This window comes from Mchenga conophoros, linkage group LG9, assembly GCF_057382185.1.
Source record: "Mchenga conophoros isolate Kocher_MC1m ecotype Shallow Benthic linkage group LG9, M_conophoros_male_GT1.1, whole genome shotgun sequence".
NCBI lineage: Eukaryota > Metazoa > Chordata > Actinopteri > Cichliformes > Cichlidae > Mchenga > Mchenga conophoros.
In genome coordinates, this window is record NC_140534.1 from 4,785,768 (window position 1) to 4,802,240 (window position 16,473).

General features: G+C 37.2%; 2 protein-coding genes across 2 annotated transcripts; both read right to left on the minus strand.

The window, feature by feature from the left end:
- Window positions 1–1,549: 1,549 nt before the first annotated feature.
- LOC146566642 (uncharacterized) lies at window positions 1,550–8,767 on the minus strand. Its single transcript, XM_085286191.1, has 4 exons — window positions 8,575–8,767; window positions 8,416–8,464; window positions 3,029–3,121; window positions 1,550–2,757 (listed from the first exon to the last, which is right to left on the minus strand). The coding sequence occupies exons 1-4, from the start codon at window positions 8,595–8,597 to the stop codon at window positions 2,446–2,448; spliced, it is 477 nt and encodes a 158-aa protein (XP_085142317.1). The 5' UTR covers window positions 8,598–8,767; the 3' UTR covers window positions 1,550–2,445.
- LOC146566643 (uncharacterized) lies at window positions 4,063–5,430 on the minus strand. The gene is made up of 2 exons (XM_085287815.1): window positions 4,411–5,430; window positions 4,063–4,251 (listed from the first exon to the last, which is right to left on the minus strand). The coding sequence occupies exons 1-2, from the start codon at window positions 5,428–5,430 to the stop codon at window positions 4,111–4,113; spliced, it is 1,161 nt and encodes a 386-aa protein (XP_085143941.1). The 3' UTR covers window positions 4,063–4,110.
- Window positions 8,768–16,473: the final 7,706 nt, after the last annotated feature.

Consider the following 16,473-nt stretch of genomic DNA (forward strand, 5'->3'; position numbering starts at 1 on the left):
ACTTCTGCACAATACTGCCTTTTTAGTTAATGATTTTCAGTTACTGTTTCAGGAAAATTGAGCCAGTAGAAAGACACAGCTTTGAGTGAAGGTTATTTCAGCTGCCATACATAAGGACGAAGGATGTGCGCTAATACAAGTGCCTGATCACAAGTGAAATTGCTCTCTTTTTATTTTCCTATGCACTCTATTTCCTCTCAGTGTTTGCTATATTTTACGATGACAATGGGAACATCAGCATTGTGATAGCTACCCCCTAGATTCTCATAATTCAGTCCTCCAGCCCATATCACAGATTACAGTTTTTTGTTGTCATCAAACCTCAGAAGAGTAAATGTTCATTTCGGGCTTTTTTCCCATCCTGATGTTTGAGTGTTAAAAGAAGCTTGTCATCTTTGTTTGCAGAGCCCACCCATCCATTCTGTACTGCAGAGACAGTCATTTCAAGTCAGTGAGAGTCAGCTGCACTTTCAATGTGTGATTTTCTATACTGGGCAGATCAAATCAGAAAATGCAGTAGCAGCACACTAAAGAAAAAAAGCAGGTCGGTTGTTAAAGTTGTAAATAAGGACCTCATATATCCAACATAACCAGCTTAACTTTCTCAATTGGTCTTACATTTTTCTATATATTGTTTAATGATGTTCAGTCCATTACAATCAATTATGTTCAAATGTAACAAGGTAGTCATGTTTTCTCTGGAAGCCCTGAAGGAAGAAATGGCTGCGCCGTCCAACATTTCATGTCTCATTTGGAAATGAGTGGTGTGCAAATTTTGGCATCAATCTCAAGTAAATTAAGAGCAACATTGCTGATACTAATACTTGTAACCTATAAAGTGAGCTTATGTAGGGAAAGCAATGAGTCATGAATCTTCATGCATTTTCCACTGTTGTGATTTTAACTACCTACATTAATTAGTTAACACAGGTTATAGAGACCTGGGATGTAAATGTGCCTGTTTTTAAAGGACTTCTGTTGTTTAAACGTGCTATAGGCTAGAAAGAATTGGCATCACAATATTTTTTCTTTAAAAAACAAAAAAGGGTAAAGATTTTTTACTGGTATGTGGACTGGTTATCGAGCAACATGAAAGACACATGTAAGGCTCCAACTAGCTAATGTTAACTGACAACAAATGATTTAATAATGAAATTAATAATAATCCAATGTAATATGAGTTAAGATTATTTGCATATTTTTAAACCTAAATTAACAGACCATTACAAACTTCCATCAATATCTGCAGTAAGTGGTGGAACAATTACACAAGTTAATATAATGTGGGAATAAAACTGGCTACACTCAAAAAAATAATTCATTGGATGAACTTAATTTCATCTTGCCACCTATATTCCATCTAAACAAATCATGTTAAATCAATCCATCTTGATTGTGTTGTTTCAACACTAAATATGTTTGTAAGTGTAACATAATTTAAACATTAACATTCAGTTAATTTGATTTTTATTCAGTTAACATGTTTGTACCAAGTTAGTCTAATTAAATTAATTTAAATTCATGTTATATTGTTTAAACACTTTGGCACATCAAAAGTCAGTCTTGTTACATGAACTAGTAAAATATTTGTTTGTTACACCAATGTTAATCTTGTTGAATGAACAAATGTAATTTATGTCTGTAGTACTTACACCAATCATGTTTCAGTTAGTGTTTGTATTGCTTATGTAAACATTACTTTTAATTAAATTAATGAAACATACATAAATGATAACTTGCAAAACCATCTTTTATTTTGCTTGAACATTCTTAAAACAGTTGGCAGGATCCCAGTTCAGCCTAGCTTTCTCCCCTTTAACGATCTCATACCAAGACCACAGAACTTCCAGATCAAGACATGCTGACTGAAAGAAAAAATGCAATAAAATAACCCTAACCCTAATAATAAAAATGAAATAAGTCTGTTGAATAGTTTGCAGACAAAAAATATTATCCCCAAAGCAACTTTCGTAAAATGTAGTAAAATATGCATTGCAAACAACAATATGAATTTTAACACAATTTAAAGCTCAGACATAACATTCAACATTACTATAATATTACAACATTACTATGTTGCTTGCATACATTAGTTCTCCATTTAATCAGGCTGTATCCATTAATAGTGACTTTATGCTATTTAACGTGTGGAGAAAACATTCAATTTTGAGCATAACTGCTCCACTCAAACAATTTGTGAAAACCAGTGTGCATTTGCCTTTGTAACAATTGCCATCTGGCAAAAATCAGTGTTTACACTTCAAGTGTATAAGACTTTAAGTTATGGACGAACAATCTTTGTGTAATAGCCACAGAGCAAACCACATAGTTTATATGAACATTTTATAACTTACAATTTTAAACTTTAAAACAGTAAACACATATTTGCATTGCAGAAACCTTGAAAAAAAAAATCTGGCTTGCATGAGTCCGTTTCAAGCTCATTCACCCCACTAGCTTGTTTTTTAGAAACTGTGCCTTGGATGACAACCTCTGTCCATCCAGCTTCATGATAATCTTTTGCAAGACTTCAAAAGTGCATTTGAGCTCCGGTGGGTAGCTTAGGTTCAGACAGTATATCAGTCCAAATAACAGAGCACAAGCAATTGCAATGCTCCTCAAACCAGTGAGAACCTCCACGCCTTCAATCAGGACACCGATGTTCTCTGGGTCATCTCCAGGCTCCGCACCCTCCTGATGTATGACATACACTCCCATCACAGTTTGTTTCATGGCTTCAGTGTTGGCCTCAGTGTTCTGTGACGTAAAATACAATAATACATTTGTTTGAGTCTACATATGAAAAAAAAAAAGGAATTCAGCAATCAGCGTGAATATGCTGATATATTTACTAAATTCTATGTCTCTGGTTTCACACCTCAGAAATTTGACATGAAACAAAACAAGGACCAATTGCAATATCTTTTATTCACATGTGGTGTCACATTTTACCATTTCATATATCGAAATTACCCATAACTCCTGGAGCAAATTACATAACACAGAACAACTTGTGAATATAACTGACCGTATATTCCTTCACAAGTTTCTCATGGTCTTCATTCAGGTAGACACACAAGGACTTCAGGATGCATGCTCGTCTTGTATGTATTGTGTCATCCTAAGAAAAAAGGGAATCCATAATGACAATATTTAACTTTTAGGCAGCAGTTTGAAAAAGGAATACTTAGTTTGGAAGAGTCCAAAAGGCCACATGGTAAATAGACTGGTTCTTATATAGCGTTTTTCTACTCAGAGCACTCAAAGCTGCCTTTATACAACAATTCATTCACCCAATCACTTTTTCTAAACTGTTTAAATGCCCTGTATTTATATAGCACTTTACTAGTCCCTAAGGACCCCAAAGCGCTTTACATATCCAGTCATCCACCCATTCACACACACATTCACACACTGGTGATGGTAAGCTACATTGTAGCCACAGCCACCCTGGGGCGCACTGACAGAGGTCGAGGCTGTCGAACACTGGCGCCACCGGGTTTAGTGCTTACTGTCTAACATTCATACACATTCACACTCCGATGAATGCATCGGTGAGCAACTTGGGGTTAGTATCTTACCCAAGGATATTTGGCATGCACACTGGAGGAGCTTGGGACCAACCCGCCAAGCTTCTGATTAGTAGCTGACCTGCTCTACCACCTGAGCTACAGCCACCTCAAAACATCTGTCTAAACCAAATCAGACACAAAATGAGGCAACACTAATGTTTTTTTGGGGTTTTTTTTCCCCCATTTTGATCAAAATTAACCATACGATTTTATCAATTACTTATTAATATAAGACTGATGCTTATATAATTTGTATAAAATATGAAAACCTCTTAGGACTTTTGCCTACCATATGTATAGATATCTTTGCTCATAAAATTGCCAGATTATGGGCATAAAAAGTTCTTAAGCACAGATCTAACCCACCTTAGAGATGGCCACCATGATGTGTCTCATTTTTCTGCCAGCCACCCCACCTTTGCCTCGAAAGAGCTCCATCATGCGTAGATATATTATATATTATTATTTTTTTTTGCACTAACTTGTCTTGTAGCACCTTGGTTCCTGGAGGAACGTTGTTTCGCCTCACTGTGTATTTTTAAACTGTATATGGTTGAAGTGACAATAAAGTTGAACTTGAACTTGAACTTGAACTTGAACTTGGAGTGTACAAGTCTAGCTCATAAAAGAATCTAGATAGCAGCGGTACTGTCGATATGCGCAGGAATTCCTTGTCAATCTGAAAAACATGAACAATGCACTTATAATATGCACCAGAGGAAGGACATACCAGGAATTATTAGCTGTTTTATCACTATGTTATGTCAATATTAGTGAAGCAAGAAATAACTGGTCAACCATAAACACACTCTAAAAGTTAGACATATAGGACATGCACCTCTTTCTCGGTGAACAGAGCTGGCCATCTGCTTTTAAAATCTGCAATAAAGGGCTGTCCTTGAATAACTTCTTGCCTTCTGTACGAAAAAGTCTTCTGCATTTTCATTGTCACTATATTGTCATTGTTTCTCTTCTGAACCTCTGAAAGCAGTGCAATTCTCTCTTTTTCCAGGCTGTCAGTGGTTTCTCCTTTTGGATACTGCGGACAGTAATTGACTTCTGCTCGTCTAGGCTTTTTCACATTCAATGCTGCCTTACTTTTGTCTTGGGCCTTGTTCTTTAGTGAATTTACCAACACCTCAGCACAGCCCAGGCCTCTCAGTTTGGTCTGGACATTGGCCATTTTATACTTGAGGCTAATTTTCCAACCATAACAGCCATTAAAGGATCCCTGCTCCCTCAGACAAGGATGCTGTTTGACAAGGGCTTCTGCAACTTCATTCAGGTCATTGTCAGTTGGATAGACTTTAAATTTTATTATTTCTTCAGCCAGCCTTTCTAAAAGGTGGGATTTCAGTTTTGGTGAGGGGGTCAAATGAGTTCCACCAGCAATGAACTCAGCATTGGCCTTTTCAAGTTGCAGTTCAGCCTCATAGCTGAAACGAGGGACTGTGAAGACACTTGGCCACACTGACAGTCTTGTAGACGGTGATGAACCTGACGATGAAACGGGCCTTGTATTGTCTGTGTCTGAAGAGCTTGAAAAGGAATGTGTTGGACTTCGCACTGGTTGACATGTCACTCCATCTTCTGTAAAACTTTGCAACTGCACACTATCCAAGTATACAACCTTTAAAGTTGCTTTATCATTAATTTCAGAGATCGCAGTCAGATTTACAAAATCATTTCTGAAATCAGGATCTTGATATTGAAGACGAAAATCCTGTTGCACTCCAAAATTTGTCTTTATTTCCTGACACAATTCCTCAATGGAGTCTGATATCCCAGCTGGTAAAATTAGTTTCCTGGCATCATCTTCTCCGAGAATGATCCTCAGTCTTATGGGCTGGGGCATCATGCTGACCTGGACAAATATCAAATATTTAAAAAATAAATAAAGATGTACTCATTGACTATTGTGCGAGTGTGTGTAACAAATTCTAATGTCAACGATAATTTGATGATGTCACCTTGGCCTCGAGGAATTTTTTTACCGGAGAAGTGAATAGTGCATTTTCCAGATTTGTCTTGCATTCTTCTAATTAATGACAATTCTTGCATAAGATGCTTAAAAGAAATCTACTCTCAATAAATTAAGTAGCAATTGGTCTGCAAAGTATGATGTATTATTTACTGTGCCAGGTGATATAGGGGGAAAATACTTACAAACATCACTCCTGTTTACCCTGCAAGTAAGTGTGTCTCTTCAGAGTAACCAGACGCAGGCCTCCCACTGAATAGGCAGCTAACGGGTAGTCATCGAGTAGTTCCCCATGCTCAATCAGAGACACCTCTCTCGCATGTGACATGTCAAGCTCAAAAGCTCTGAAGTGCTCTCGATACCAAGCAGAGAACTTTTTTACAAAAAAGTATATTCTGCCATGCAAAATAAAAATCTGCAGAATTTCTGCAAACTCTGGCAAACCAAATATTTGCCCATGAACAACTATCATTCCTGTGCTGTAGTTCATGCCATTGTATGACACGCTTTTTGTAATATGGACATCAGTTTCATCTGGTAATCTTTGCTTTATAGCTACTGCGATATCACTTTTCAGAACATCAATTGGTACTGATGAGCCAACATTTACCATTAAAGGTGTCTTATGGTCAGAAGAGTGCAAGTCAGAGGCAATCACGAGCTGATGTTTTTTGGCAAGTGTAACAGGTATGTTCTTAAAACAGTTTGTATGGCGAGCAATTTGTTTAAAAAAAACTATGTTTCGCCTCAAATCTCATTGTCCATTTGTGGACAAGAGGCCCAAAATGCCGAATCAGAGCAGGGTAGTGCTCCAAATAATGATGTTTAGGGAGAAGACTGTTGTTTGGAAAAAGTTCTTGGTATCTCTGGCGATGTTCACTGATTTTACACTCAAGGTAGGAAATCGACTCATCAGACTGGACAGGGGCTACAACAAGCTCCACAATGTCCTTCAGATCCAAAACAATATGCCATGCAGGTTCATCCTCTGGAACAAGTGGACCAATAATTAGAGGCAACAAACGAAGCAGAGACCAATTTTCATGTGCATTTCCACCAATATTTTTTTTTAATGAGAAAGTCTGGGGAATTGCATGAGGCCGGTTGGTTTTATCTGCCCATTTATACTCAAAATTTTGGATCAAGTTGTTAAGTTTTTCTAAGGTGAAATACTTTTTAGAGATTAAAAAAGAAAAACAATGCGCAAGCTCCACTGGTATTATGCCCTCTAGCAGATCATGTGCTACATCTGGAGGGTAGCCTGCAGTGACATGAAAATGGCTCAGATTCTTACTCAAAATACAATCTCGCTTAACTCCACAACAAGCACTTGCTGTTTCTTGTGCACGCTTCAAATGGAATTCATGAAGTTCCGGTGTTCTATGCTCAAAATCACCAGCAGTCACTGACTTTATTTCAGATTTTTTAGCTGTACAGAATCTGCATATGTATTCAGCAGAAAAACTTTCCACAAAACCTGCCAGCCCATGGGCTCCTAGGTTGTCAGCTATGACGCAGCTCACAGTTCCTTTAATACACTCGTTCAACTGACTGATGAACACACCATGTTGCTCCAAAGTTACCAGATCTCTCAAAAGTGGATCAAAGACTTTTTCAAACCCAAATGTCCTCAAATCTTCACTCTTGCAAAGGATTGCCAAATAAATGGATGAAAGGGCTGAATGAGAACCAGGTGGTAAATTGCCCAAGACCCAATATACACCACAAAGCTTGTGCTTTTTCCGTGAGGTCCCAAGAGGATTACAAACCTCAAAATCATCAATATAAAGGTTAATAGAAATTCTCAACTTCTCACCATCTAGAAAGCTATTTCTTTTATAATGCTCCCCATCTCGAAAAGATCTGTAAACCCTCTGATCACCATTCAGATTCTCTCTATTTTCTTGAGCTATTTGTTCTTCAATCACTCTATCCAGCAATTTATTGTGACTCAATATTTCCTGCAATAACTGTAATAAAGGGATGTACTGAAATGACTTCCTTTGGTCTATCGATAAAAAATACTCAACAGGCTCTACAACCCTAAAATTTTGTATGTAGTATAGTTTTCTTTTATAAGGAGTGGCAAGAGGGCCACACTTTCCCAATATTTTAGCCACAGGGTTAGAAACACATACAGAATTTGCAAGCTCTTCAATAACAGCCTGACTAATATGGAGGTTATGGCTCTTAAAAATTTCTGTAATTGTACGCTTTGTCAGAGGTACACTAGCTGAACTCAACAGAAAAACTAACTCCTCTAAGAACTCATCTAATCCTTTTGCTGGAACATGAAATATGTGTTCCAATTTCAACAATATTACTGCTAATTTCCGTTCAATTAGTTCGGGCTGATTTTCAACAGCACTATTATCACATTCTGTCACTGACTCACTTTCAAATTCACCATAGGATACATCTTCAGAACAGCTAGCCCTTACATTATCAGAGGACTCTATCACTTGAACTGGGTCCACACGTGTAACTACACTGGCTTTAAAATCTTTAAGTGTGTGTGGATGATGCTTCCTCTTTTTGTGTGTATAAAATGTATTGTAAATATTTGTCTTGAAAGGGCAACCAAGAAACACACAACTAACTGTCTCGTTACTTCGCAGATGTGTTCCAATATGGACAAAAAAATTTCTCTCAGAGAAGACGTCACTGCAGTCACATAACTCACATTTAAAAGTTACTGAACTTGAAGCTATCTGTGTAAACTGAGATGAATGAGCTTTATAGACATGAGTGTTCAGTCCACTCCAAGTCTTAAATGTGCACGGACAATTAACATATATGCACAGATAATGTTGACCTATTCCGTAATGATGATGTAGTTTATAATGTTGAAGTAATTTGTACCTGCTGCTCTCTCTGGTAACACAATGCTTGCACTGCCACATACACGTCACTGATAAAAAATGAAATATGCATTAGAAAACGTCAAGGAGATTAAACTTCTGCATCATCCAAAAAAAATAAATAAATAACATAATAATAATAAGGCAAACATGAACTTACCATGTATTGTTGAGGAGGTGCATAAGAATCTCAGAGCATGGGAATGTGGCTTTATTTTGTGATGTATTTCTGGGGAGAGAAATTAATTAAAACAAAGTTATTACTCTGACAAATTTGTGTTAATATCTACATACTGTGAAATGTGAAGACTGTTACGGTGCGTACACACCGAACGCGATAGACGCGACCAGAGCTTCAGGTTTACATGTAAAGTCAATGGAGGAGCACGATGAAGCGCGACTGGGGGTCCAGCTAAACTTCGGAAGCAGATTTGCATTGAGAAAACGCTTTTCTGCCTACTTCACACGACTGACGCCTTTGAAGCGCGAAGTAAAATACGCACTGCAGTTTGTGTGGTGCATTTTGTGCATTCGCGCTTATCACGTCTACCGCTCGAGTTGGTAAAATCTGCGGGACAGCAGCTTCTCAAACTCGGCAAGGGACAGAAGGTGGTACAGCTGAAAGCAGCCGTCATCCAGACGGAGCTTCTGGAGCAAGTGGTGAAACTCACCAAACTGCTCACGCTTGTGGAAGACCTGATGGACCCAGGTACAGTGAGGACGTCCTTTAGGCACTGCTCTGCTCTCCACAGCAAATAGAGAAGGGAGACTCTTTCTTCAAACGCTAGATTGACAGCTGCCATTTTAATAACATACCGTCTGCCACTACTTCCTCCCAGATCTCTTCTTCATACGCGTGAAAATTGCATATAAACCTCGACCAGTTCATGCTGGACGCGCTTCGAGGTGCAAATGTGCACGAGATCAGCTAGGGGCATCTATCGCGTTCGGTGTGAACGCACCGTTAGTCAGCCTAATGCAGAGCACCAGAGAAACTATAACCCAAACAATTATCCACCTAAATCATTCTGAATTCAAAAATTAAGTGAATATATTACAAAAAAAAGAAAATGCACATGCAATTATTGTGACAGATTTTATCTTACTCCTTGTTATTAACTCCCCTAAACGCTGGTTTAGTTGAATTAAACCTTTCATCAATCCAGTTAATGCGGTTGCCCGCGACTAAACTCCACTGACAAAAACAGGAATTTTAGATAGAGCATCATAAAACACTCATAAAATCACCAAAACCATGTCGGTCAGTCTTACCACTACTACCAACAATCACCAACTCCGGTTAAGCAGAAAGTAACCCTTCATTCATGGAGCTATATGCGAAGACGTTACGGCTCTACGCGGCTTTCCCGCTCTTCAAAGTTAGCTAACTCCAGAGAAGAAAAACAGTCCTACCAACGCAGATAACCATGAAACACACCTCATTCAAAGTCGACAGAAACAAAAACAAAAAAACGAACTTACCAAAATAACCTCATCAGTTTTTGCTCTGTTGCAACAATTAGCGACTCCGGTTAAGTTTTTTAAAAAAACATTAAATTCACCGACTTACATTTGAAAAATGTTTGGGTCTACAACCTCCCTGCTATATATAAATCTCCACACTACACAGGTAAAAAATTTTAACTAATAGTATTTATCTCTCACTCCACTAACCTAAATAAATAGAGCATGCGCAATACATGACGCTATCAGAGCCTTTGGTTTGATGGACCTCATTCTCATTGGATTGCCATGAACGAATTTAACTCATCAAAGTTTTCTTTGATTTATATTCAACAAAAAAGAATGAATCATTTAATGAGCATAAAAATGATTTCTTCATGTGATGTAAACATATTACTACTTTGTTAATCAAACACATGCCCTAGTTGATTTTTTTGAGTGTAGTACAAGCTTTTTTGCTGCCACAACATAAAGGAAACCTATTTTAAGGTCGTTTGTTTGGGATGTTTGCTGCTCCATAGAGTTTTTATTCTTCTTCTAAAAAGTATTTGTATTACTATCAGTGTGGCTGCTCTATTGGAATTCTGTCAGCAGTAACATCACCAGCAGGTAAGTAAAACTTTAAACAGCTTTATAGGAAGTTCTAATTAATACACAAAGATAAGCAGGTCAGGAAGGGCAAACAAACTAAAAACACACACGAGACGAGGGCCGAGGGCTAGCATTTCTGACATTCAATAGTTACCTCATTGTTTTAACACATAAAGCAAAAAATAAATAAATAAATACTAGCCTACACACTAACTACACAACACTACACACTAACTGTACTCTTGCCCTCTCTCCCCATCATTTCTAACCCCTGTGGCTTAGTTTACCAAACCACTAAACTAAACCCAGTCATATTCCAAGAGCACTGATCTTGAGGGGAGCTGCTCGTGACGGGTGTAGCTGATGAGTACCAGGCCTGCAAGGCTTTTATTAGAGGAGACAGTTAGAACTGGGCGAGTCCCCTCACCCATAAGCTCCATCTAAACTTACTGGATAAGACTCACAGGATTAAAGTCTGGACTTGTTAAACATAACCTGATCTAGACTTGCTGTATTGGGGTCTTGGTCCCACAGACTGACAGGAAAGGAAATGCAAATTTCATTCCACATATTCCTCCTTTAGCACTGCTAAAGGTCACTAAATAGTGTGTACTTGTATGTTGAAGTACTACCCAAATTTTGTCATTTGTAGTACAACAATGAATACTGTGACTGGTTTATACAGTCTAAACATTTCCATGGAATAATGTCTTTATTCCTCATAGGAATGCTGCTGGCGACATAACATGCTATAATAGTACACTTCTAAAACACAAGATGTTTTCATTCAGTATATTGAAGGTTTATTCTATATATTTGCAGTTCAGTCAGTATATTCAGACTTATACCTTTACGTTTCACACTAAAGTAGTAAAGTAAAGTATTGAGAACTGTTGTCAGAAGGTCAGTGGTTCAATCCTTGGCTCATCCAGTCTGATAATCAAATGTCCTTGGGCAAGATACTTTACCACACACTCGCACACACCAGTTTGAGGTTGATAATTTGGTTTAAATAATAAGAATAAACCGCTATATAAATGTGAATGTAGTTGAAAATGCTTTTAACTGTAAGATATTGGTACAACCATTACCGTTACACTTTGAGCTGCTGTGTAACCTACTTCTATCAGTTGTCCTTGAAATGCATCTACTATACTGGTGGTCTTCCAGTTGATGGTAACCTCTTAAGGCTGAGAGACTGTGTACTGGGACACATATAAGACGAAGGATGTCAGAATTCTTTCCAGTATTAAAATGACCCAGCACAAAAACCTCTGTCATACTTAAAGAGAGTTTATGTTACGTTGCACAGATTACACATGAGCCTCATACAGCAAATTCCAAGCCAACCTTAAAGTGTAAAAGGAATGATTACTCAGTTGTTGTGTCTCCAGCTATCCATGCCAGTGTCTACAGCAGACTATAATCTACACCTATGATTTTGAGGACATGGGCATTGGTGACTTAGGTAACTGGGAAACCAATGGTCACTATGAGATAGAAAGGTGTCTATGAATTGGGCACTATTTTTCTGGTTCTTAAAACCAATCAATAAATACTTGCACAATAATGAAAAACCTGTTTTATTTGGATTAGGATAAAAGCAGCTCTGCAAATGAACAAGTAGCCAAGGTTACCGATGATGAGATGAGCTTGTACTGTTAGAAATGTTGTGAGTTTCCCATGACAAATTTCAAACAACAGCTAGAGCAAAGAAGGATGTACCACTGCATGTTATTAACTGATGGATGCTCTAAAAACTTGAAATAAGTTGGCTTGAAAGACAAAAAAAAACACAAAAGAATTGGAAAACACTCATCTGGTCATATATGTAGCCACAAAATCCATGCAATAATGTTGCACTTTTACAAGGTCACAAGCAAAGTGATATAAATATATGGTCTCATATGAATGTCAGCAAAAACAACCAATGTTTTAAAGGCTTAACAAACTTGTCTGACGATGTTTCTTAGAAGGTCTCTGCTTTTGTTGCCTAAATAATAAAAAATAACATCACATTACATCGTGACGTCCCCTTGTCACACTGTCAGCATGTCACTATTTATTCTTGCCGTTGCTTCTGTCTCTGTCAGTGCAGCATCTGTGGACTGTAGTAGTTTTGCAACTGAATGGGTTTGCTAATGCAAATATATGATCACATTTTAAAGCATACTGGAATACTTTTAAATACTATTGCTGTGGACACAAGGACCAACATGCAAATGGTTTTGTATATTTATGAGCCAAACAGAAGCTTCCGTGTAAATATTCTAAAGGCAGAGAATTCTAATGGCCTACACTATTTAGAAAGCACACAAATGTACTTCTAATGATGAAACCATCCATTACTGGATAATAAATCAGTGTTTCTCATGTGCTGCTAACTAAAGGACTGAATATCACTTTTTCACAAAAGCCATCTTATCATCTGTAAGGCAAACTGTGATGGTAGGTTGCATAATCACTGTTTATTTGTGGTGTAGTTAATGTCACAGCCTCTAGGAAACACTGCCTTCTCTTGCACTGTGTGGTTTTATGTTCTTGCTTTTATTATTCCTCCGTCTGCCCCATAAATCTTCATTTCAGTCTAAAAGTATTGTTTACCATATTTTATTCTTACATACATAAGATGTAACAATACTTTTTTAAATATGTAAATTATTGTTTTTATTTTATTTTTAATGTAATTATGATTATGAGCACTTTTGTGACTTATGTCATTTTGTAAATAATAATAATAATAATAATAATAATAATAATAATAATGTTTGTTTTTAAAGGAAAAACTAATTTAACCCCCCAAAATATAGAATAATGATTTTAAACCATTGACATGGCGTCCGGGCATGAAATGTTCATATGCACAATTTGCACACAGATGTGTGTATGCACTGTAACAAGAGTCAATGTGAGTACCACTAGAATAGCCACAAAACATGTCAGCATGCTCTTGAGAAGCTCAATGTGTGACACACCAATTTCTCCCATATTTTTGCAGGAGGCACCTATGTCGTCTGCATTACTCACTGATGTCAGTGAAAGCTGTGCGTGTCTGAGGGACACGCTATGATTTCTAAAGGTTAATGCATGGCAGAAATAGAACATGAGTGGGTTTGATAATCACAGACAAACAAAGAAGCGGTGATACACCATGTCAGCCTGAATATGCAACTGTGCATGTTTGTATGTGAAAGACACAGAGAACAATGTGTTCAGTGTGCAGCAAGGATGTCTACAAATAATAACTTTAGGGATGTAAGTGCACCTGGTCTTTTATAATGTCTTGTGTGTGTTTTCTCAGAATTCAGTGCTCTATCAAAGAGTTTCAGTGCGTACCATTTATAACAGCATGAGGTACCGCAATGTCTTCTGACATGTCTGGGCTGAACTTAGAGGTTCGTCGCTTCCTCAGCATGCCAGGACCATGAGCATCTGTGAGTTTTGTTCACAAAGAAGCAGCATGTTGGAGTGCTGGAGACCTGGGCTCCATAATTACCCTGCTGATTTGGCATGGGATGAGTTGAGATGAAGTACAAATGGAAATTAGGTTGCAAGCATATGTAGAGCCTCTTATAAGGATTCCTGGATACTAATTTAAAGTGAGTTTGCAGATCTATCTAAAATGTGCATAACACAAAGAGTCTAAATGTAAAATATTTGTGTTTCACACTTATTTACTCCATAATTCCATATGTGGTATTTCAAATTGTGTTGCCTTAGGTTCTGGGCTGTTAATAAATAAATAAACACTGATTACATCACAAGAAACCATTGCCATTCACTGAACGAACGTAGAGCCTAGAAACCAAAACCGTCAGAGTTATTTTATTTCAACTTCTTTTTAGACAGATAATTTTCATCCTTAGATTGTGAAAATGACCTCATGACCTGTACTTGTCAAAATTACACAGACAAAAAAGAAGAAATTGCTCCAAGGTACCTAATGAATGTAACAAGCTGCTAGCAGAGTGTGAGCACAAAGACACATTAGTGAAGTAATTTCATTCTTCTAAAAAGTTCCTTTTTTGCCAGAAAAAAAACTATTGAAAAAGTAAAATATCCAGTTGTTGACATAGTGTATATTCTTTAAAAACAGCCTGTTTCAGTTTAGGCGTTGTTTTCAATACATTGCGTGCTCAAAATATTTTTCAAATTTCTTCTTGTTGCATGTTGAAGTTCTACTTGGAACCTTGTTAAGATGCGAAAAAGCAAAATATGATTTTTTGCCATTTTTCAAGTGGTCTTTTGATCGGGACTGTATATAAATACTAATAATGCTACTTTATTATTATTATTCATGCTTTATTAAAATGTGCACAAACACACAAAGGAGGCATGCTTAGCTCTTAGTTTTTACACTGTATAAGAGATAAACTGTTAAATTTCTAACATCAAAGATCATTTTCAAGGAAAAACATAAAAAGACAATTACTGGTTAGCTTTAGTTAATCCATCCATTTTCTTCATTTGCAAAGCCAACACAGAGAGACAGACAACAATTCACTTTCATACTCACCAGTTAACACCAACTGCATGTCTTTGGACTGTGGGAGGAAACCAGTGCACCCAGAAAGAGCCCACCCAGACACAGGAGAACATGCAAACACTACACAGAGGGCCTGGCATCTGCATGTCACTAAGGCCACCTTCTTGTGTGGTAATGGTGCCAACTACTGCACCATCGCGCAAGCCCCTATCAAGTAAAAGTTTAACATTTTAAAAAAGCTTTAATCTTCTTCTTCTTCCAGCTTTTCCTTTTAGGGGTCAGTAATTATTCTAAGTCATTATAGTGAAAAGAGACTCCTACAGGACCTCATCTGTAAACCTAGAGAATGTCCTTGTTTTTAATCTCAAGTGAGGAGAAACTAACAAATTTTCTCCCTGCGATTAGAAAGAGCAAATCACAGTGTGTTTAAGGATAAGATAAGAATAGAATGGTGCTTGTCCATTTAGTGCTCTATACACATTTAAACAAGGCATTACAATAGTCTGAGCACAGAGAGACAAAGGCATGACTTGCATGCTTGACTTATTTTTTTCAGTTAAACTGTAGAACTTTTAGCTTGTAGTTGAGTAATGCCTGTTAAATGAAAGAAATAGCAATATGACATTAATTTTACAAGTCCAGAGTGGAGTATTACACCAACATAACACATGCTGGATTTAGCAACTGAGCAAAAAGGAGCAATCACTCAGATGTACAATAGAGTCACTCACCTATTTTTGATAGCCAGTAAAGTAAGTGAGGTTTAAAAGAAAGCTGGATGTTATCAGCATGTCATTAAATGTAATTAAAAAAACTGAAAGATATATACTAATGGAAGAACATAAAAAGGAAATAGTCCAGGTGTGGAAGGACTGAATCTTGCAGAAACCCACAGGTTGGAGAAACAGTGTTACAGGAGAGCTTGGTTGCCAAACAGAAAATGTTCAATCAGATAAATTGGAAGAAAACCATTCCAACAATGAGCCGGAGATACCAGCCAAAACCTTAAACCTATTAAGTGAAAGATTATGGGCAACAGTACCAAAGGCTGGACTCCTGTGTTCTCCGATAATCCTGTACTCCATTGTATTATTGTATTGTATTATTGTGAGGTCTTTATCTTACAATATAAAACACCTTGAGGCAACTGTTGTTGTTATTTGGAGCTATACAAATAAAGTTGAATTGAATTGAACTGTAGATAATATGAATAAAAATGATTTCCTTGCATCAGAAGCAAATAAAAAATTATGAATGATGGTGCCCACATGTAAGCGTGCACAGAGAGTTAAAGACCTATAGTAAACGTTTGACCTGTGTTATTGCCAACAAAGGTTATGTTACAAAGTATTGAGTTGTATTTTTGTTATTGACCAAATACTTATTTTCCACCCTGATTTACGAATAAATTCTTTACAAATCCTACCATGTGGATTCATGGATTTTTTTTTCACATTCTGTCTCTCACAGTTGAAGTGTACCTCTGGTGCAAATTACTGACCTCTGTCATCATTTTAA